Source organism: Beta vulgaris, chromosome 4 (assembly GCF_026745355.1).
Source record: "Beta vulgaris subsp. vulgaris cultivar EL10 chromosome 4, EL10.2, whole genome shotgun sequence".
Taxonomy (NCBI): domain Eukaryota; kingdom Viridiplantae; phylum Streptophyta; class Magnoliopsida; order Caryophyllales; family Amaranthaceae; genus Beta; species Beta vulgaris.
Genome location: NC_079205.1, coordinates 6,110,283 through 6,134,791, shown reverse-complemented (window position 1 = coordinate 6,134,791; position 24,509 = coordinate 6,110,283). Strand labels below are relative to the sequence as shown.

Sequence of the window (24,509 nt, the reverse complement as noted above, 5' to 3'; positions counted from 1 at the left end):
ATCGCACTTGACGAGTACTCAAAAGCCCTACAAGCATCTTCCTTATGTCCCAATCTTCCACATTTGAAGCATATCATTCTTAGTTAACCCCTCATACTGAATTTTCCAAATCCTACCATTCAATTTTAACTTTGATAGCAAAGGTTTAAAAAGGTCTACCTCGATGCAAAAGCGAACATATTATCCTCTATCTATTGACTTAGTATTGCGATCAATTTTAATGACCCTCCCTATCTTGGCTCCAATTTTATGTAGCACTTATTTATCAATATACTAAGGGCACAACTAATACTAAGGGCATCAAACTTTTACGCTAATGCTATTACAATTAGTAATAACTAGTCTTATATGCTCACAATGCGTGTAAAAGCAAATATAAATTGCCTTGAATAGAATTGTTGTGTAATTTGGCCTTGTCTAGTGTAGGTGTGTTTTTATTTCGCCTACATGGGATGAGGAGTTGACACATATTTGAGTACCTCATTGTAAAGGTTCTATTGAAATCGTTTTGAAGTCACCAACAAGTTTTTAAAGGAATTAAGACTCATAAACCTAATTGGATATTGAAAAATCAAAGGGACAACTTAGGGACTTATCTAATGTACATTTCTCCGTCATGACTTAATAGATGGTCAATGAACCATAGATTGAGTTTGGGGTGAGGGTACGAACACGATTAGGAACTACATTTACCAATCGATTGTCTCTACTTAATATCGAATTATGTCAAATTTTATGCAAATACTAACCAAAGAATATTTTCACACCCTAAAAATAGTTAGTATAGGTTGGTTCATAAAACACATAAAAGATTATTTTTTAGTGATATGTTATTGAGCAATAAAATATTATAGGGAACCTATCAGGTTGTTCAAATTATCTAATTAATATTAGAACAATTATTTAGATCTTGATTAATAATAATAATAATCATGTAGGTGATAAAAGCATAACAGGACAATCATATAACCACCCTCCCGGGCAGAGGCATCTCCCGCATGTGGGACAAAATCTCAAACTTCCTACCTCGCTTCCGAAAACAGGAATCCTACAGAGATTGGCTTGCTGCTGGCCAAATACTTCACACCTTGCTTCCTTCCTTCAACCTGGCTTTACATCTCCACCAACTCAGTTATCTAGAATCCAAGTTCCAAGTGAGAAAATATATTTTCGCCAACACCACAACCTATAAGTTAGATACACCTAATTCACATTTGAGCTGTATATTTAAAACACCAAATATATGTCCAATGCCAATATTTTTCTATCTATAAGGGCTCTATGAGGCCGGATTCTCTCGCAAGTCGTTAATCCAACATGGGTTAGCAGGCTAGACACTTTGGAAGTGGATGAAAGGTATAGGAATTTCCTCTTTAAAATACTCCTAGTGAAGATGTGAGTTTGGAAAGTTCTCTCTTTTCCATTAGATCATGCTTAGCTTAATTAGCTTGGTAGGGACACCAATATAACCTCTTTCTTTTTAACTTCAACAATATACTACTATGTTGCCTCTATTTTGTTACATGAAAGGAAATATTTAGTAGTTGTTTGTTGTAGAATTATTTTAGCTTTGTCCATTTTCAATATTTTAAAAATATCTAATTGAATTATCAAGTATGATAGTCTTGTTGGAACATTTATAGTCAAATGCGTCTGTTGTTGATGTGTGATGATATTGCGTTTTGAAGTTGTGGCGTTTGATGAAACGTGATGAAAAGAAGGAAAAGAAACAAAACAGGGAGTTTGGTTCCCCCATACCTCGTACAACGGTGCGTCTGCACCTCGTACAACGGTGCCCCGCACCTCGTACTCGTACAACTAAAATTACTGTAACATAAATTCTATTGTAGACGCGATTTTTCGTGAATCCTCGTGTGTTTCTTCATGTGAAGAAACACATGCTTTTGTTCATTTATTCTGTAAATCTTCATATTGTATATATATATGAAATGGGGTTAGATTCATTCACATACTTGCTTAGGAGACTTATTTCTTGATTTCTCTCGTTGTTCTTGAGAAAACACATTCTTCAAATACATTGTAGTGGATAGAGTTTGTCATTAATCAATCTCTATTGTTTTTCTTCTTAGTTTCTCGTAGGTATTTACCGTGAACTTGTTGATCATAGTGGATTGGTAAAATACTTATATGAAAGCGTATAAGTACGTGCTTGAAAGATCCATCTGGTTTCCCACATTTCATACACATATAAAACATTCATGTAGAACTTGAACATACATTTGTATACAAGAGCACATTGCTCCTGCATTTGAGCTAATAGGTTTTACAAATTAGAGATTTCTAGAAAAATGGATGTTTGTGGAACCAACAAGCATAAAACACTCAATCCACCAATATGTGATAGTCACAATCACAAAGGCACTCTTTTTTTGGTTAAATAAAGCATCAATATTAAAAATTAAAAACAAAGGCGCTCTAACAATCAAAATATGGCTAAAGTACCTTTAGATTTATAGTTATCATGATCACTATTCACTGCCTATTCAAATGGCATATACCATTATCGCTAATAAAAAAACTCAAATAGATTCAAGTATTATATGATGTACTCAGTTTTTATGTAATTAGTTTGTGTGATTGTGATATAGTTCAGTTTTTGTATGACATAGGGCTTGTTCTCTTCGGCATAAAATAGCTGAATTGAACTGAACTAAACTGATCTGAACTGATCTGAACTGAACTGAATTGAATTGAACTAAACTAAACTGAATTGAATTGAACTGAACTGAAATGAATAGTGATATGTGAGAGTAAAAGTATTGTCAAGAGCTGAACTGAACTGAACTGAACTGATCTGAACTGAAATGAACTGAATTGAACTGAACTGAACTGAACTGAACTGATCTGAACTGAAATGAACTGAATTGAACTGAACTGAACTGAAAATAAGCTGGGGAGAACAGGCCCATAGTCATTTTATTATGTTATACTCCTGTCATTTTTTAAAATTATATTCACTTTTCATTTTCCATGCGTTTTTTAAATTAGTTCTACCCGCTCTATTTGAGTTAAGTGTAAAATTGGATACTAAACTTTTTGCCTAAAGTTGCAGTTTGAATACTCTAGTTGCAAAAGTTGCAGTTGGATACTCAAACCAAACTTTCGTTACTTTTGCTATTATCTCCAATTAAAAAAGGAAAGTTCAACATGGTTGTCTCCCACTTTGAGTTTTTCTATTTGGTGGTAGGCCAAAAAAAGAAAATTTATACCATATGACCTCCTACTTTAGCTAACTATACTTAGTGGCCTTAATTTACTTAAAACCTAGTTGACCCATCATTTAAAGTAAATTTACTAACCTACCCCTTAGTTAATTATCCTAATTCAAAACCCCCCTCTCCCCTTAAAAAAAATGAAGCAAATTGCATGTCACAAATAAACAATGTAAAGCATAAAATATCTGAGTATGGAGGAACCCCTCATTTTTGACAAACTACCTAGCATGACTACTATGGATATAATTCAGCGGTTTTCATCTGATGCTTGTCAACCCCAAGGAGAGGATTTTGGGCATGGGAGCTTGTTGGATTGAAGGAAGCAGGTGTCGCACGTCCAACAGTTGTAGGTTAGTGTGCTCAAAGGGCTCGTTTTAGGACTTCATTTTTTTTTTTTTGATAATTTGTTTATTCTCATTAATCAAGCCACAAAAGGGCCAAGCAAAACAGGTTACATGAACTTATAGAACATGACTTAGTAACTGGGCCAAATAGCAATAAAATCAGGCGAATAAACTTAAGCTAGGTACATGGGGTTAAGGATAGAAAAGGGGAAAGGGTGGGTCAGATCCACGCAACAAAGTTATCCAGGCGAAGAAGGCCTTGCTTGGCTAGGGCATCCGCCACTGAATTTGAGGATCGGTCTTTGTGGCATATCTTGGCAATACAACCAGATTGAAGAGATCTTTTAATGAAGTTGACCTGAAAGTTTAAGTTCCATGGCCCATCACTACATCCGTTGCACCAGGCGACTGCATTTTTTGAGTCAGATTCAATCTCAATATTTCTTGACCGAAGAGATTCATGAGCCCATGAGATTGAGATGGCCCTATGAATGGCGAGAACTTCCGCACTGTTTATTTCCATCGTGGGAATGGGGCAAGAAAATAAGCAGATGAAATGCCCGGAGTGGTTTCGAAGGACGCCCCCAATTGACGAACGATTGAGGCGGGGATTAAAAGACGCGTCCACGTTCCATTTTAAGTACCCAAGGATTGGAGGAGACCATGATGAGGGGTGAGAGGGGGCAATTTTTGGTGACTGAGGAGCGCTCCACATTAGGCAGCTTGGGTTCCTCTGGATATCGGTGGGGGAGTATGGGAATGGATCATTCCAGGCACTGATCCACCACCCTAACCTTAGGAGAATCAAATCTTGAAGGTTTGCCACAGAGCTTGAGATATTATTGAAGACTCGGGCATTTCTTTCCTTCCAAAGGGTCCAGGTTATGATGAAAAAGGAGGCTAACCAAACTTTCTTGAAGAAAGTGTTCTTCGATGATACATGCCATTGGTCGAATAATTCCCTTAGGCTGCGGGGGAAGACCCATTGGACGTTCCATAACCTAAGCCACCATTCCCATAAGTGGCGAGAGAATTGACAGTGAAGAAAGAGGTGGTCACCGAGTTCGGGAGAATGATTACAGAAGGTGCAGAGGTCCTCGGATTCCGGAATGAGGCCCATTTTAAGGAGCTTGTGCCTGGTGGTGATGCGGTTTAGCAGAGCAGTCCAAACAAACACCTCAATGCGGTGCGGGACAAGGCCCATCCAGAGGCCTTTAATAATATCATGATTTGGAGGAATGGTGGATTTCGCCAGTTCAAAACAAAGGGACTTGGTCGAGAAGTGGCCCGACTTGTTGAAAGCCCATATGAGATGGTCATCACTGGTGGGGTCAAGAGAGACTTGATTCAGCATTTGATCGAAACTTATTTTTTCACATATATCCCTACTTCGGAAGGATCTGTTCCAGGAGAGGGTGCAGACCCAACTGCCGCCATCCCAAAAACCACAATTCTGGATTGATGCTGCCGGGAAAGAGGTGATCGAGAAGAGCCTAGGAAATTTAACTTTGAGCGATTCATCCCCTAGCCAAATATCATGCCAGAAATAAGAAGATGCTCCCGAACCAATTTTTTTGCGGATACCAGACGAGATCAACGGCTTCATGGCAGAGCAATTGGTAATTGCTCGACATATATTCCCCCAAGGGCCGCCAAAAGATGGAGTAGAGAAGTCCCCAGAAGTGATGAAGGGGGGATATTTGTATTTTGACTGAATTATCTGCCTCCACAACTGGTTAGGGTCTTGCAGATAGCGCCAAAACCATCTGAATAAGAGGGAGAGATTTCGAAGCCTCAGATCACCAATACTCAAACCACCGAGATTTTTTGGTAACTTAACAATATCCCATGACACCAAGGGGATGGCTTTTTCCATGCTTCCTTATAAAAAATCTCTCTGCATCTTGACCATCTTTGCAAGGACACCCGAAGGTAGAGGGAAAAGTGACATGAAGAACGTTGGGAGGCTGGCTAATGATGCCTTAATCAAGGTTAGACGCCCACCAATTGATAATAGCTTCCCCTTCCACGAGGCAAGCTTACATTCCATCCTTTCAATGATGGTATTCCAAGTATTAATACGATGAGAGGACCCGCCAATTGGCAGGCCTAGATACTTGAAGGGCAGTGAGTCAGTTTTGCATAGCAGAATATTGGCCGAATTTTTTAGCCAAGATGCCTCAACATGAATCCCGATTAATGAGCTTTTATGGAAATTCACTTTGAGGCCCGAAGCCAAGTGAAATAAAATGAGAACCATTTTTATGTTCTTGAGATATTCAAGCCTTGGAGGGGAGAAAATCAAGGTGTCGTCTGCGTACTGCAGATGAGTGATTGTGGGCCATTACGGCAAGCATCAATGCCTTTCCATAGGTTCAGTGTTGTAGCTTTGATAATCAACTGGTTCAGAGCTTCAACAGTAATAGTGAAAAGAAAAGGAGAGAGGGGGTCACCTTGTCTCAGGCCTCTTTGGAGAGGGAAGGGGGTTGTGGGAGATCCATTGATGAGAATAGATGCTGATGCGGATGAAACACAAGCCATAATCCAATCTCGCCATAAAGGGGGAAAGTTCATTTGCACCATGACCGTATGGAGGAAGTTCCAGGATATGTTGTCAAATGCCTTGTGGAAGTCTAGCTTGAAGAGAGTAGCAGGGGATTTCGTACGTTTACAGGATTCTATCAATTCCCCCGCAATTAGAACCCCGTCGAGAATCTGCCTCCCTTCTATAAAGGAGGATTGAAGGGGGCCAATTAGTGACTTCATGACTTTCTGTAATCTTCTTGCCAGAATTTTGGCAATGATCTTATATACACATCCAACCATGCTGATTGGACGGAAGTCTTTAAATTCTTCTGGGTTCACTGATTTCGGTATTAAGGTGATGAAGGCGGTGTTGCAGCGGGGGGAAGTTTGCACGATGTCCAGAACTCCTGAATGGCAGAATAGATATCATGTTTGATGATCTCCCATGAAGCTTTTATGAATTTAAAATTAAATCCGTCGGGCCCAGGGGCTTTGTCTGGGTTACAGGGAGGCCATGCTTGGTCGATTTCGGTGGTTGAGAGGTGAGCTGTAAGTGCATCTGACTGCTCTTGTGATAGTTGGTTGAAGCTGAGGCCATCAAATACAGGTCGAGCTTGGTGCTTTTCATGAAATATTGAGGTGAAAAAATCATTCGCACCTGTTTTAATTTCCTTCGGGTCGGATTTTATGGAGCCATTGATTTTGATTGATCCAATATTGTTGCGCCGCCTTCTGTTGGATGCTACCATGTGGAAGAATTTAGTGTTAAGGTCTCCACTTTTAAGCCGCTGGATTCGGGATTGCTGGGCCCAGTAGATTTCTTTTCGTTTTGCCCATTCCCATAGTTCTGCTTGGGCCTCTTTCTTTTTCAATAGTTCCGCCTGATCAAGGTTACGGTGGTTAGAGATTTCATCGAGATCATTTATCAACTGCTCCATATCATAAATCTTAGTATCAATTTTCCCAAAGACTGTTGAATTCCAGGATTTGAGTCGGGCTTTAACGCCTTTTAATTTCCCCAAGAGTGATGGGCTAGAGCTGTCTAGCCAAGCCTGTTGGATAATCTTGATGCAATTTGGGTCGGATAGCCAGCAATTCTGGAAGCGAAAGGGCTTGGGCCCCCAGTCTCTGTCCATTGAAGTCATCAGTAGCGGACAGTGATCCGAAAGTCCACGCTGAAGGAGAGATACTTTAAGGGTCGGAAGGACTGTGAGCCATTCATCCTGAACAAATAGCCTATCCAGCATACTTTTAGAGTTTCCCCTAAACCACGTAAAACCACCCGATTTTGAGGGGATTTCAATAAGATGAAGGTTGTTGATGAAGTTTTTGAAATCACTCGATCCGGATTGGGATAATGCTAGACTTCCTCTTTCTTTCGCCTGCAAGACTTCGTTGAAGTCACCTATGATAAGACATGGGCGCTGGGTCATGATAATGAAGTCTTGAATTTCTATCCACACATGAGACCTGTCAAGGGCAACACAAGGGTTATAGATATTAATTAGTACACATTCAAAATTTAGGGAGTGTATGACACCACTTAGTGCGATCCAGTGGCGGTGAATAGTCGACTGAGATAGAGTGAAGAAATCCGAATCCCATATTGAAATAATGCCACCCGAGTTTCCGGTGGATGGGCTGAAGGAGTGTTTTAGGTTAGGGGATTTGTAGAGGGATCTTAAGGTTCTGGGGGAGATTTCTTCCATCTTTGTTTCTTGAATAAAGATAAAGGAGGGAGCATGCTTTGTGATCAGTTTCCTCAGGGCGCTTCTCTTGGCTCTAGCACCAAGGCCCCTAATGTTCCATGAGATGGCAGACATAAGAAAATGGGGAATGATTTTGAGGAAGGGCCTAGGCACAATTGGAGCACCAATCTTGCCATTGATCAGCTAGGATTTCATCAATTCTTGCTCTTAATTCTGCTTGGGAGCCATTGAAAGAGAGGCCAAGTGCCTTTGCAATGTTAATGACATCATCCACTCTAATGAAAGTATCATCAGGAGAGGGAGGCTCAGAGAACGACTGCGGATGTTAATGCCAAGTGCCTTTGCAATGTTAATGACAAAAATAGACCTCGGGGAAAATTGACCTGCTGTAGCAGCCTAGCAGGTAAATAACGTCACGTGAAGCTCATGTGATTTTAAATGAAAAAAAGATACTTTTCTTTTTTTTCCTCATTTTTCTTTCATGTTTCGTCTTTTTCTTCATTCTTTCTCCTGCTTCTAATTCCCCTTCCATAACTGAAATGGTCACAATCTTGCATTCATTCTGCAGGTGTCCGACTAACAATCCACATGGACAACTTGGTTTTATACTTCATCCGTTTCTAAATAAGTGCAACACTTCTTGTTTTCCCGTTTGTCAATGTATTATTTTAACCATTAATATCTTTAATTATCAATTAGTAAAAATTATAAAAAGTTGATATTAAAAAAATTCACATTCAGACGAATCTAACAAGATTTTACATGACTATATTTTTCCTGAAATGTAAATCACGAAAGCTAATTAAAGTTTAAACTGTAAATAGTAAATACTATACAAATGTTGTACTTATTTAGATTCTGAGGAAGTACATATTTTCTCCTCATCATCAACCCATGAAAGACCTTTTCTTCATGAACCCAAATTGATTCCCGAAGGAGACAATACACGGGTAACATGAGCAATGATATTCTCATACCCGGTATGTGCCAATACCATGGTATTTATATAATTTTTATGACAAAAATAATATTAAAAAATTATTAAAAAAAAAATTTCATATATTTTTTTTTGGGGCTTGTTAGTTGAAATCTTAAATCATATATGGACTACATCAAATCATATCAGATAGCTATTAAATCATATCTGAACTACATCTAATCATATTAAATAACTGGTATGAGAAAAGTTATCCCATACCAGGTATGGGACTATATTTTCTCGTGGTAACATTACCTTTTTGTTAAAGCCCCTATACTTCCACTTGCTTGAATTCGTCCTTCGAGCATTCAATAATTCGGTTGTACACTGTACACCATCCTCACCATTTTTTATGCATCACCCTTGAGAGTATCACCATTCTGCAATAACTAAATTAGAAGTGGGGTCCAAGCAACTACATGGCATTTAATCAAACACATTATCTTCATCCTTCATAAACGCACATTTTGCATACAAGAACACAAAAGAAGACACAACCGCACATTTCCCAACAAAGACACCTACTTTTACAACCAACCATGAATTATACTCCATAATTAAATGCCTAAAGGTCACCACAAAGAGTCATTTGGAATCGTGAAATTATTAGGTGGTGGGATGTTGGAATCTCGCATACCCAAAGAAGCCAATTGATGTACTCCCTCCGTTTTACAATATAAGGCACGCACGAGGTTCGAGGTCGAACTTTGACTGTTAATTACTCTCAATTTATGATGATAAAAAAAATTTAAAAATAATATTATTGTAGTATTTTTCAAGACGAATCCAACGGTATAATTTTTATAATTTTTATTTATCGTATTTGAGAGATATTTGTGATCAAAGCAAATTTTCGTAAAGCGTGAATGCCTTATATTTTGAAACAGAGGGAGTATCATAATTCCCGCTGGAAAGTGGGATTTGATGACAGAATTCCATAAAAAAGGGTATTTACAATGAATTGAATCAAAGAATGTGGTAAAAAAAAGTTGGGTTTGGAAAGAGAAGCATAGAAAGAGATGAGTTTTGGGCTTCGTTAGGTAGGGTGTAAAATATTTTTCATGAAAATGAGTTTTCTTTTTCCTCTTATTTTTCATTATTTGGTTTGTTAACGGATGTAAAATAAGTTTTGCGTCAAAGGAGCTCTAGGTGAAAATCATTTTTCTTTCAAAAAGAAGAGAAAACACATTTTCCTCCCTCTTCCTTAGCAACCTTTTACTTTCCTCTTATCCATCCTCTCCCTTCTTTTCATTTTTCTCTTTTCCGTAACTTTGTTTACATTGAACCAAATTAAGAAAAATTAGCTTTACACTTGAATTTTTTATTGAAAAATGTTTTACATGAAAAATCATTTTACATTGAAAATCTTTTACATCCAACTAAATGAAGCCTTAGTGCGGTGAACAAATTATTATTATGGAAGTAGAAGTGGAGAACAATAAGGATTAAGGCATAAAAGGAAGAGAAGGAAGGAAGTGAGAGGGGAAATAGGAACAAATAAAAGGTGAAGAAAAAGGTTTTATTGATTATTAAAAGTCATGTGAACATCACCTGATCATTTACCTGCTATAGCTGGTCATTTTTCTCTAAGGTATTTTTTTTTTCAAAAGTGCTCCTGATCCATCTTTAATTAATTGATAATAAATTAAGACTGTTTTTATCATTTTTTCCTAAAAAAAAAAAATATTTTTCCACATAATTTTTCATTTCTATTTCTAAAAAAATTATCATGTCTTTGTCGCTCCTCCACCGTCAAAACCAGATCCACCACCATCCTCACCCATCAATCCACCTCATGTCATTATTTCTTCCTAGCTACCAGTCTACCACCCCTATCCTCGCACCCTCTTCAAACCAAATATTATCTCTCTTTATTTAATTTCTCTCTCTCACATTAATTTTCTGATAACGTGCACACGAGATTTCAGATTCTTCGAGTTGTTATGAGAAGTGAAGCCATGAATCTCGGATTCTCGGGGTGCAGAGGAAGAGCCCTTATTTAAAAAGATCCAGATTTTGTATTATGTCCTTAATTTAAGTTACTAACTTTCACATTTCTCTTTGCTTCGTAAGATGGACAAAATTTTCTAACTTGTTTAAAACTATGGAAAATTCCTATGTTTTTTCATAAGTTTAAATCCCAAAAACCCAGATTTTTTTCTTCTTTCTAATTGTGTTTTTCTTAAGGAATTTATGCTAAAAAACATGCTAATTTCTGGAAATTCGAACTAGGTTTTTCCCTGGAGCTAGGTTGTTCATTTTTTTTGGTTTCATTCTTTGGTATATTTTGAGGTAAGTTTGTGAAATTTTCTCTTTTGGTGTTGATGGAAGTTGTCCAATTTCAAGATGGGTTGTCACTGATTTCTTGGGGTTTCTGTTTTAGGGTTTTCCGGTGAGAAATTTGTGGAAAGTAGAACACTTTCTGATGATATTTGTGCAAAATTTGATGCCCAGAACAAATCGAAATTCAAGAAAAAGAATCTAAAGTAGGTGAAGTATCCCCAATTCAACAAATGAAAGTAATACAAATGCAAAACAAATTATATCAAGAAAATAATCTATCTTTCAAGAAGTAAAAACGGTAGGTATATAGTGACGGGGTTTTGGAGTGGTGGTTGGGAGGTGGTGGATTTGATTTTGAGGGGGAAGGAGAGAGAAAGACCTAATAAATTTTTTTTAATGAGAAAGAGATCGAAATGAAAAATTATGTGCAAGAAGTACTTTTTTTTTTTTTATCATTCAATTAGAGTTAACCACAAAAGTAATGGAAGTTCGTTTTGAGTACCAAAATTGCAACTTTTGCAAGTAGCTATAGTATCCAAATTATAACTTTGGGCAAAGTTTAGTATCCAACTTGTTCTTCATTTGGTAAAATATTATACAAGAATTTAATCATCTTGTGGGTAAGGATCGAACCTTTGACCTCAGGGGCCAAGGGGAGCGCTCTATCCACTTGAGCTAACTCCTATCCTTCCAATGATTGTCCTATAGTTTGTGATGATTAATTATTATATTATTTTCTCACTCTTCCATCTACCCCACCATATGTTCTCTCTCCTCCACTTCCTTCTTTGCTCTTTTTTTCTTGGTCCATCATGAAGAGTTGTTCATCAATTTTTTGACCATTTTTTTTTCTCTCCTAATAAACTAACTAGTTATTAGGCCCGGGCTATGCCCCGGGTAAGAAAAAATTTCATTTATTAATATAATACTTTATGATAATAACACTAAATATAACTTAGCCTAGTCGTTAAAACTTTAGTATATGTACTTGAGGTCTCAGGATCAATTATTTCTTGTTTTTTCACGCCTTTTAATATATTTGTATAGATATTACTTTTATACTCTCTCTCCGCATAACCTACAAAAGTGGTTTATTCTCTCCTCTTTCTCCAATGTAGGACACTTACAAATGGGTATTTCATGGATTTCAACAAGAATATTAAATCTAATTCTGATGACAGCCAACTTAGTAGTTGGTACTATGATTGGTTTATCTTTTGACAGGAACACTAGGATTGTTAATTAATGGCGATCTAAAAGAATCTTTAAAAATTAAATCTCTTTGAACCCTCTTAATATATGAATAGATAGAACATAGAAGTATTCTCTATCATAACGTTTGAGAGTAGTTTAACAGCGCAAATCACAAACATGTCACTTCCTCCGATAAATTTACCGGAGCATTTGCATTTTCACCTTCTTTCCTTCCTTTCATTCATAATCTTCTTAATCTTTCTCTACAAATGGCTATTTTTTACCCGAAAGCTTGAGTTACTGCTACCACCCAGTCCACCAAAGCTCCCAATCATAGGCCACCTCCATCAACTCGGTAAATTCCCGCACCGTTCGTTGCGGTCCCTTTCGAACAAGTACGGCGACCTCATGTTGCTCCACTTAGGCAACAGGCCGACACTCGTCGTATCGTCCGCAACAGCAGCCGAAGAGATCATGAAGACGCATGATCTCATCTTCGCCAATAGGCCTAAACTACGCTTCATCAACAGAATTTATTATGATGGCAATGACATAGCGTTTAGTTCATATCGAGAGAAATGGAAGCGTCTGAAGAGGATTTGTATAATGCATCTTCTAAGCAACAAGAGGGTTCAATCATTTCAAACAATAAGAAAAGAGGTTGTGGATCAAGTGGTTGGAAAGATCGAGAGCTATGATGGTTCAGTATTCAACTTGAGTGAGGCTTTGATAACATTTACTAAAGGTCTAATATGCAGGACGGCGCTAGGAAGGAAGTACAGCGGTGACGACGACGATAATGGAAGAGGTGCCGAGTTTTATCAGCTCTTCAAGCAGCTTATGGAGGTGATGGGAGCGGTAAGTTTGGGAGATTACATTCCTTACTTAGGTTGGATTGATAGATTAACTGGTTTAGAACACCGGGTGGAGATTGTGCGGAAAAAGTTGGACGCTTTTATTGAGGAAGTATTAGAAGAGCATACCATTCGTTTGAATGCAAGCTGTCAAAAATCTCAGAACGACGTTCAAGACTTTGTGGACGTTTTGCTTGAAGTTCAGGAAGACAATCCAGAGGAAATTTCAAGAGAGAGCATCAAAGGAATTATACTAGTAAGCTTTTCTTTTCGAACACCTTATAGTATGGAGACAAGCCTACAACAAGGACACGAACTTAGGGGTGTTCATTTCAGATATCCGATCTGATTCGAAATTTCGGATATTCGAAAATTTCAGATCGGGAAAAATGTGATCCAAATCCATTCCGAAAATTTTCGGATTGTATATCCGAATTTTGGATCCTCGAATATCCGAAAACTAAAAAATTGAAATTTTCAAAGGAAAAGTTCATAAAATAAGTTTCGGATATCCATCCTTGAAAACGGATAATTCGGATCAAATATCCGAAAAAATACGAAAATATTTCATGTTTCACATATTCGAAAACGAAAACTTCTGATCCGTATCCGATTTGGAATTTTCGATTATCCGATCCGAAAACTTAAAAGCGGAACGGATATCCGAAAACGGAATTGGATCGACCAGATTGGATATTGATAAACACTTCTACCCGAACTTTTGAATTTTTCACCATTAAGGACCTAAAACTTCATTTTTTTACTGATTGGGACCTCAATTTATTTTTAGGTAAAATTTGACTATTGTGAGGTCAAAAGGGTGGGATCTTGAGTTAAGAATTTTTCTTTTAAAATAAAAATTGAATAAATTATTTTAAAAAATATTCATCATTTTCATCCATTATTTAATCACTCATAAAACATCTATCATAAATCCCACCACGACCACCCCCAAAACCATTGTGCAAACCACAAACTATTTTTATCGAATATCACCTAAATCACCACAAGATCCACCCATACCACCCCAAAAAAACCCTAGGCACCCATTAAACCACCCCCAACACCTTGAAAACAACCCTAACCCCTAGAGCGACCCAACCCAACTCAAGAAAACCACCACATCCATCCCAAAGTAGCCCTTACCATTAGAAAAATCACCTTATTCAAGTTGAAATCTTACTCAATCAAGTCAAAAACCATCGTAAATAGGCCATTAAAACCACCCCAATGCAATTAGATCTGGTGAAAGATGAAAGAAAGAAGTAAAGAATTAATGTCGGCGAGGTTGAAGTAAAGAGGCGGTGCTGGTGTTGATAGAATGGTAATTAATTTTTATCACTATAAACTTACATGGAGTGAAGAGGTGGTGTTGATTGTTTGAGGGAAAAGCGGTGATGGTGGATATTATTGGTGATGGAAGCCCTAAAAGAGTGTTGAGTACTGACTACTGATATGTTGAACAAAGATAATGTTTCATTTTATATTTTTTTCTTTTCTTGAAAAACCATATATAACTAATGTTGTTGATTTTTTTTTTTATTGTACATGTGGCTAATGGTGGGTTTATAGTGGGTTAATTGACCGAAAATAAGAAAGAGGTCCTAAAGGGTAAAAAAAAATAGAGGTCCTTATAAAAGTGAAAGGCTTGAAAGTTTGGGTGCTAATTAAAGACATAACTCTTATAGTATGAGTTAATTACTTCCTAGTTTGTTGTTTCATATTGATTATTTACATTCCCATAGGTAATTTCTAGCATGCAGTTCTTTTTGAGTCCTATGACTTGATAGGATATAAACCACGACTCCAACTGGATCTAACTGAAGCCTATATGATAATTAAACTATAAAAAGAACTATTATTACATTTAAATAATTTCTAGGTACTATTGGGTATGATTTTATTTTAATTGGGCATTTAAAATTGACACAACTATACTTTTGTTTTAGAAAATTGCACTACACTTTTTATTTTTCACATGGTCTTTTTGTGCTTATAAGATAGTCCTAGGTCTCCTCGTAACCATGCATTAGATTCTGAGAATAGACATTTCTTAGCGAATATCCTCAATTCCTCATTGTTTACCATGATAGGAATTCGAATTTCACACAAATATTAAGCTTATAACATAGGAGGGACATAACATGTTATACATTTACTAATAGTTGACATACTTTAGAAAAATGATAGGGCCACGGTTTAGAAAAATTCTTAAGTCACAACTGATATGAACATAATTTAATTCATGACCAGTTCGTAGTTGTATATACAATAAAAATGTTAAACATTGAATTGTAATTGATATATATATAAAAATCAGGGTTATCAATATCCTCTATTAGTCATGTAATAAGAGCGTGACTTTTGTTAGTACCCTATTTTTGATACATACAACGATATTAGGGGTGCTATTCGAATCGAACAATTCGAGTTCAATCCGATTAAAGCTCGATCAAAGCTCAACTCAAGTTGGCTCGCCTCAGACTCGACTCGGCTCGAAACCTTAATGATCACGAGTCGACTCGCTCGTTAAGTTCGCAAATAGCTCGATATTTTTTTCTTAATATATTTTTTCTAGAAATTTATTTTATTTATTATAAAAGTTTTTTAAAATTTTGAGAAATAAGGTCCAAGTTACCAAGCCCAATTAAAATTTACTTTATGGTCCATGGTCATACTTCATAAACTAGTAACATGAGTTTAAAAGAAATAAAAATTAAAAGAAGATTTTAATTTCTAGTAGTCGATTCGAGCTATTCAAGCTCGAGTCGAGCTGCAAAAAAATTAACGAGCACGAGTCGAGCAAGAGTTTTGCGAGTTTAACAAGTTTTCGAGTCGAGTAGGGTTTGCGAGTTTTCGAGTCGAGTCAAGCAGAACCCTACTCGCGATCGACTCGCTCGATTATAGAATTATATATACAGCATGTGTATATGTTAAAAACAAAAGAACGTTTGTGAAAATATACCTCTTATATATCACCGAAAAAAAACCTTTTAATTATTTTTTGTCAACTTAAGACCTTAAAAAGTAAATTGTTTGAAAGAGACCACCTCAGGTCACTTTCAGGCATTAGCCAAGCTTCTTTGAAACACATAATACATAAAAGAAGAAAGCTTCATTACAAAAATTATAAAGGAATAATGAATGTTTACTATTTTAGGTGGTTGTTAATCAAATTCCTTCATTTAAATGATGCCTAAATTAAAAGTGGCCTAAGATTATTTCTTGCAAACAAATTATTTTTTATATGTATTAGGTTGTTAGAAAAAATTTAAAGGGTGATTTATCGCAAAAAATGGCATATAAAAAGTCTCTTATGAAAAACTTTCCAAAAACAAAAGATGTTCATAATCTCTATTATATAAGGCAAGGAGGGAGGAAGATGGTGCCCCCCTTTATAAATACTAAATTACCCTTAATGATCTAATGGAATAAAAAGAAATACGAAAGAAAACAACTTAAGAATCCTTTCTCATTTCAACTTTCCATTTTAAGTGGATATAAAGTACTATTTTAAAATTAACGCACGCATCGCGTACATATAAGAGTAGTAGCAACTAAGCAAAGCTCGACATTATGATTAAGGGAGAGAGGGGGGTTTACATTAACTAAGATTTGGAACACCCGAAGTGAGAACATGAATATCACATCATTTCAAGTATTGTCAATAGGGGTGAAAGTTCGGTGTACGGTTTGGATTAGGGCCTAATTTAATCCGATCCGAACAAAATTTGGATTTCAATTTTCCAATCCGAATCCAAACTGATTATAGTTTGAATCCGAGCTAATCCAATACGGATTTTCATACTGTAGTTTGGATCCGATCCGAAAATTCGATTATTTAAAACTCTAGTTTTTCGATGAAATAAAATAAGCAAAACAACAACCTAGTAGATTTAGGAAATGAGGAATTTAGTGCTGTTAGGATTCTAGGGGAAGGGTTGAAGTGATACGCCTATTGGGCCACGGACTAGGCTTTTCTAAATAAAAATTCAGTTAAGTACTTAAGCTTAATCCAGATACATAATATAATGCATATTGTTATTCAGTTATATTAAATTTTTGGATCCAATTACACTCAATCTAATCCAATCCGAAAATCCAATTTTTCAAAAAATCTCAATCCGAACACAATTCGAATCCGATCTGAATTACTAATTCGGATTGGATTTGATTTTATCCGAATAACTTTCACCCCGAACTGGTAGATCGAGTAGGAAACATATTAAGCTCAAAATGTAATAATTACTATTAACTTCTATTCGCTCATAAGTGTAAACCAAAATACTATGCATAAAAGTGACATCTAAAAATAAGTACCTATACCATTTGACACTATTATTCGTGAATATTTGCATGTATCTTAGAGCATTCTTATCAATGAACCCAAATAAATGGTTCATCTTTCTCTCTCCTCCACATCATTCTCACAAACCATTTTTAATTTCCCTCTTAACAATGAACCCAATAATAATGGTTCATCACTATTTCTCATTCTTTTTTCCTACCCACCACATTTTCTCTCTCTTTAGGACCTGTTCTCTTCGGCATAAAATAGCTGAACTAAACTGAACTGAACTTATTGGAGCTGAACTGAACTGAACTTATTGGAGCTGAACTGAATTGAACTGAATCGAATTGAATTGAATTAAATTAAATGTAATAAATATATAAATAATATTTTAAATAATAATAATATGAATATTAAATAATAATTATATTGATATGTAATAATAATGAATAATTATAATAATACTTTGGATATTTTTAAATGATAGTTATAAATAAATAATATTAATAATCATAAATTAATAATAATAATAATAATAATTAATGATAATAATGATAATTAATTATAATTATTTTATATTATTTTTATTAATATATTAATACTTGATGATGATATATAAACAATAATATCTAAGAAGTAAAGTAATATTACTATTATAATAATTAAATTTAATAATATAAAAATATTTAGTAATAAAAATAATGATTGGGTTGGACCGCAAAAATTACATCATAAACCGTTTTGACACGGTTTGATTGGTTTATGGGCTAAAAAAGTGGGTTTATTTGTGCTTTGATTGAAGCCATGTTCCTCCTAATAATAATAGTAATAATAATGAGTAAAGCTATAATAAACAAAATAATATATAGAAACAACAATAATAATAATAGTAATACTTAATAGTAATGATATATATTCAAATAATAATAATAATAATAATGATGATGATGATGATGATAATAATAATAATAATAATAATAATAATAATGATGATAATAATAATAATAATAATAATAATAATAATAATAATAATAATAATAATAAATAATAATGATGATGATGATGATGATGATGATGATGATGAAATAATAATAATAATAATAATAATAATAATATAATAATAATAAATAATAATAATAATAATAATAATAATGAAATAATAATAATTAATAATAATAATAATAAATAATAATAATAATAATAATAATAATAATAAGAGTAATTAGTAAAATAAATTATCAACATAAATAATATTTAACAAAATGGTTATAAAAGAATGGAGCTGAACTGAACTGATTGGAGCTGAACTGAGCTGAACTGAATTGAACTGATTGGAGCTGAACTGAACTGAACTGAAAAATAAGCTGGGGAGAACAGGCCCTTAAATAATTCTATGAAGTTGTATTAATTAATGTTAAAAGATTTTACACTAATTAATTGCAATTAACTCTTATAATTATGAATTTATAAATACTAATTTTTATTATATAATAATTATCGAGGAGTAATTAATTATCCTAATCTAATTTTTTTTTCTGAAAGATTGTAAGTTAAAGCAAAATAATGTAAGGAAAGAAATGATAATAGGAAAGAAGAAAAAAGTGAAATTGTAAATAAAGTACAGCAAAATTGGTGTCTATTTATAGAGAATAAAAAAATATGAATTTTGATTTTTTTTTTTCAAATTGTATTTTTTGAATTATTAACGTTAGAAAAATTGTAACCTTAATAATCAGAAGACCAATAGAAACTAAATACTTCGCGAAATATGAGAGGACCGCAGGTGTTAGCTTTCCACATCAGCGCGCGTCAGTAAATGCTAAACCTTTTTGTCCATTGTGAGCTGCTCCAGCGAATCCTAGGACGACATATGGCGTCAATTTGTTTTTGGGTTTTTCTTCCCTTTCCTCTGCCAGCGTGTACCAATGTTTTTTTTTTCACGAACCATTCGAAAATCCGAATGGTTGGGCTCGATTCACGCGTGAACCATTCTGCAATTCACCATTAAGAGAAATTAATGGTTCATCCTCATGAACCAATTTTTTTTTTCATTGTTAACCTTAATATTAAATTTTAATCCAGGACATATTTGCTGCGGGGTCAGAGACCTCTTCCACAACGTTGGAATGGGCAATGACAGAGCTGATAAGACATCCTAAAATCATGAAAAAATTGCAAGAAGAGGTAAGGAGCAATGTTAAATATAGTACCAGAGTAGCCGAAGACGACTTAGGGAACATGAAGTACTTAAAGGCAGTAATCAAGGAGACGCTTAGGCTACACCCTCCTGCCCCGTTGTTGGTGTTTCGAGAATCTTCCGAAGATGTCAAAATTGATAGATATGGCATTGCAAAAAGGACTCAAGTGATTATCAATGCATGGAAAATCCAACGAGATCCTACATTATGGCAAGACCCGGAAAATTTCAGTCCAGACCGATTTTTGGATGACTCCTCAACTGTTGATTATAGGGGCCAACATTTCCAATTTATTCCGTTTGGAGCTGGAAGAAGACTGTGCCCAGGAGTGTCATATGGGATTGTGACTACTGAATTTCTATTAGCAAGCCTTGTTTATAAATTCAACTGGATATTACCTAATGGAAGAAAAGGCGAGACTTTAGATATGGAAGAAAGTGCTGGTTTAACTGTTGCTCGACGAAACCCTCTTATGGTCATTGCAACTCCATTTGATACTTAAACCAAATGATCATGGTGCTGTTTGAGGAAAACGCAAATTCACTCATTTATTTTTCCAAGCTAATTTGTCTTGTTAATGTCTGTGGCTGTCATTGTATTTCTTGTACTTAATGACATGAGAACATCGTTTTCATGGAGCTGCAACATTTTGTTTGTTTGCTTTTTACTTTTTGAGGTTTAAATGATTAAAGACAAATTTGATAAAGTATAATTGTGTTTGTCTATAGCATATGGTAATATAAATGGAAAGCTTCACGTTGTGGTTGCGCAGGTCATATTAGTAATAGGTAGCACATCGATTTTCCTTTATGAGCCAGATTCTCTTGCATGTCAATCGAATTCGAATTAGCGGCCTAAACACTCTAGAGTGGGGAGAAGGATTAAGGGACTCTCTCTTCCGAAAATGTCCCTGTTAGTGGGGATTAGAAGTCTGAAGGTTCTCTCATTTTCACTAGGCCAAGCTTAATTAGCTTGATACCAACACAAATACAACCTCTTTCTAATTTATCTTCAAAAATATAATATATATCATGTATTGCCTCTATCTTGTTGCATAAAAGGAAATATTTCTACATAATTGTTTGTGGTAGAAATTACTTTAGCTTTGTCAATTTTCAATTTTTACAAAGAAATCTAATTGAATTACCAAGTGAACTTGAACCTCCGTTTGTGTACAAGAGTGCATTGTTTGAGCATTTGAGATAGTGAAGTATATTATATTATGGGCTGCCAAGTGCCAACAGAGGCAAATAGCCTCAGTGTTGATGACTAGGATAGAGAAATCTATAGTTATAGATCCTCATCTTGGATTAATTGTTTGTTCACATACCTGTCGTGAACCTTTTCCCTTCTTTTTCTTCCATTGCTTATCCACGCTTGGGAAAAGATTCATACGCTAAATTCATAGGATTTACAAATTAGAGATTTCTAGAAAGACGTATGCTTGTGGAATCATCAAAGCCTAAAAATACCCATCAGTTCATGTTCTTTTCAATTTATTTTCAATTCAATTCAATTTAGTTAAGTACAGTTCAATTCTGTTTAGTTTGGTTTTGATTGAGTTAAGTTCAATTTCTCTAATTCTAAAAAAGTATGTAAGTCATAATCATGAAGGTATTCTAAGAATCAGAATATGCACTGACTTACTAAACTACCTTTAGATTTAGAATTATCATGATCACCATTGACCCTTCATTGTCTCTCCAAATGGCATATTCCATTATGCCTAATGCAATAAAGACAACTTTGATGATTTTCACTACTACTTGTTTAATGAAATGTTTTGATTTGATTAGATTATATTGCCAGGCCGCTTACAGTTTACATATTCTTAATTCAATAGTACTACGATTAATAGTTTAATTTTGACACCCAATTATATAGTACTAGGATTGTTTTTTCTTTTGATACTTGTTTTTTCTTTTGATACCAATGCTATTAGGATTGCTAACTTAATGTCGATCTAAAAGAATCTTTATTAGAAAATTCAATCTCTTTGAACCCTGGATATAATACGCAGAAGAACTCTATATCATAACGTTTGACCGCGTAACAACCCAAATCAACAAACATGTCATTTCCTCCGATAAATTTACTGTAGAATTTGTATTTTCACCTTCTTTCCTTCCTTTCGTTCATAATCTTATTAGTATTTCTCTACAAATGGCTATTTGTTTACCCGAAAGCTCGAGTTACCGTTACCAATCAGTCAACCAAATCTTCCAATCATAGGCCACCTCCATCAACTCGGTAAATTCCCGCACCGTTCCTTGCGGTCCCTCTCGAACAAGTACGGCGAACTCATGTTGCTCTACTTAGGCAACAGGCCTACACTTATCGTGTCGTCCGCAACATCAGCTTATATTAAAAACTCATTATTACTATTAATACTATTATTTACTAGTTGTTATAAAATTGAGAGGATTATAGAGTATTGAGAAGAAAGATGATGGAGAGAGTTCTTTTATTCACCTCATGGGTACATATATATATACACAACAATGGAAGAGTCTAGAGTTACGTAATGCGAAAACTCATGAGGGGATGTTAAAGGTTAGGTAATGCAAAGGGTTGGGCATCCACCTATAATTATTCCATGCATAATAATTATTACATAACACTCCCCCTTGGATGTCCAACATACAAAACATGTCTCATAATGCGCATAAGATGATGCTGCCTCATTAAAAACCTTACCAGGAAAACCCAGTGGGAAAAAACCATGGTTAAGGGAAAAAAGAGTACAACGCGCATTAACTCCCCTCATAAAATATCAGTGAAGTTCTCTGAGAGAACGCATTCCAATTTGTCGAACCAGCCTCTTAAAAGTAGCGGTTGGAAGTGCCTTAGTAAATAGATCTGCCAAATTTTCACTTGAACGAACTTGTTGAACATCAATATCGCCACTTTTTTGTAGTTCATGAGTGAAGAAGAATTTTGGTGAGATATGTTTTGTCCTATCGCCCTTGATGTATCCTTCCGAGAGCTGTGCAATACATGCTGCATTTCCTCATACAAAACTGTTGGAGTCAACCTCTCAGATGATAGACCACAATCTTCTTGTATATGCTGGATTAGAGATCTTAACCACACACATTCACGACTAGCCTCATGAATTGCTAGAATTTCTGCATGGTTGGAAGAATAGCTACAATGGTTTGCTTCATTGAGCGCCAGGAGATGGCAGTACCACCATGTGTAAACACATATCCAGTTTGTATCGAGCATTGTGAGGATCAGATAAATACCCTGCATCTGCAAAACCAATCATTGCTTCTTTCGATAGGTTAGAAAAGAATAAGCCCTTATCCTTTGTACCTTGGAGGTAACGAAATATGTGCTTAATTCCATTCCAATGCCTTCGGGTAGGGCATGAGCTAAACCTTGCTAATAAATTAACAGAAAATGATATGTCAGGCCGTGTATGACTAGCAAGGTACATCATGCTCCTATTGCACTTAGATATGGTACTTCAGGACCAAGGATGTCCTCATTACTTTCCCGAGGACGAAATGGATCATTATTTACATCAAGTGATCTAACTACCATCGGACTGGTCAACGGATGTGCTTTATCCATATAAAATCTCTTAAGCACCTTGTCTGTGTATGATGTTTGATGCACAAGGATTCCATCTTTCAGGTGCTCAATTTGCAGTCCTAGACAAAATTTCGTTTTTCCAAGGTCTTTCATCTCAAATTCCCTCTTCAAGTATTCTATTGTCACCGAAATCTCTTCGGAGTTCCGATGATATTTAGATCGTCAACATATACAGCAACAATGACAAAACTGACCCAAATCTCTTTATAAAAATGCATGGGCTAATAGGGTCATTCTTATAATTTTCTTTCAACAAATATTCACTAAGGCGATTGTACCACATGCGCCCAGATTGTTTCAAACCATACAGGGATCTATTCAATTTAATAGAATATTGTCCTCGAGATCGATCCTGAACTTGCTGCTTCTGGCAGCCTAAATCCTTCCGGAAGTCTCATATATATCTCATTATCCAGTGGGCCATACAAATAAGCTGTGACTACATCTAATAAGCGTAAATCAAGTCCTTCTCTTACTGCCAGACTGATCAAGAATCTAAAAGTAGTCGCATCCACCACAGGGGAGTAGGTCTCCTCATAATCAATCCCAGGTCTTTGTGAAAATCCTTGTGCAACTAAACGTGCTTTATATCTTACAATTTCGCCCTTTTCATTTCTCTTGCGCACAAAGACCCATTTATATCCCACTGGTTTAACACCTGCAGGTGTGCGGACTACTGGTCCAAACACTTCTCTCTTTTGCCAGAGATTTTAATTCTGCATCAATTGCTTCTTTCCATTTTGGCCAATCATCTCTTTGTCACACTGATCCATGGATCTTGGTTCTTGATCCTCTTCATTATTCATGACATCAAGTGTATATTATATGCAAAAACATTATCGACGTCGACTTTATTTCGGTTCCATGTTATTCCAGACATGACATAATTTGTTGAGATCTCTTCATTTTCAGGTACCTGAATTTCTTCTGGAATAATATTCTTTGTCATGTCCACGATCTCTTCTGGAGATCCACCAGAATGTGTCAGATCCTCAAATTGGCCATTGTCAATTGTTGCTCCTTTTCTTTTTCGAGGATTCTTATCTTTGGAACCAACTGGTCTACCACGTTTTAAGCGTGGTTTTGAATCATTAGCAACTTGATGTTGTCCTTCTGGGACATCAATTTTTATAGGAGCATTCACAGCTGGTATATGTGACTTAGTCACTCTATTTGGGTCAGAAAATGCATCTGGCAGTTGATTTGCTAAGTTCTGTAAATGAATTATCTTTTGAACTTCTATTTCACATTGTCTAGTACGAGGATCAAGATGAGATAATGATAATTCATTCCAA

At 35.5% G+C, this 24,509-nt stretch overlaps 2 protein-coding genes across 2 annotated transcripts; one reads left to right on the top strand and one right to left on the bottom strand.

Moving 5' to 3' along the window:
- Positions 1–6,456: 6,456 nt before the first annotated feature.
- On the bottom strand, positions 6,457–7,353 carry LOC130591042 (uncharacterized). Its single transcript, XM_057393931.1, has one exon. It carries the CDS (start codon positions 7,351–7,353, stop codon positions 6,457–6,459), a length of 897 nt encoding a protein of 298 aa, XP_057249914.1.
- A 4,947-nt stretch (positions 7,354–12,300) lies between these two features.
- Positions 12,301–20,320, top strand: LOC125496315 (cytochrome P450 736A117-like). Its single transcript, XM_048641815.2, has 2 exons — positions 12,301–13,381; positions 19,499–20,320. The coding sequence occupies exons 1-2, from the start codon at positions 12,449–12,451 to the stop codon at positions 20,114–20,116; spliced, it is 1,551 nt and encodes a 516-aa protein (XP_048497772.1). The 5' UTR covers positions 12,301–12,448; the 3' UTR covers positions 20,117–20,320.
- The last annotated feature ends 4,189 nt before the right edge of the window (positions 20,321–24,509 follow it).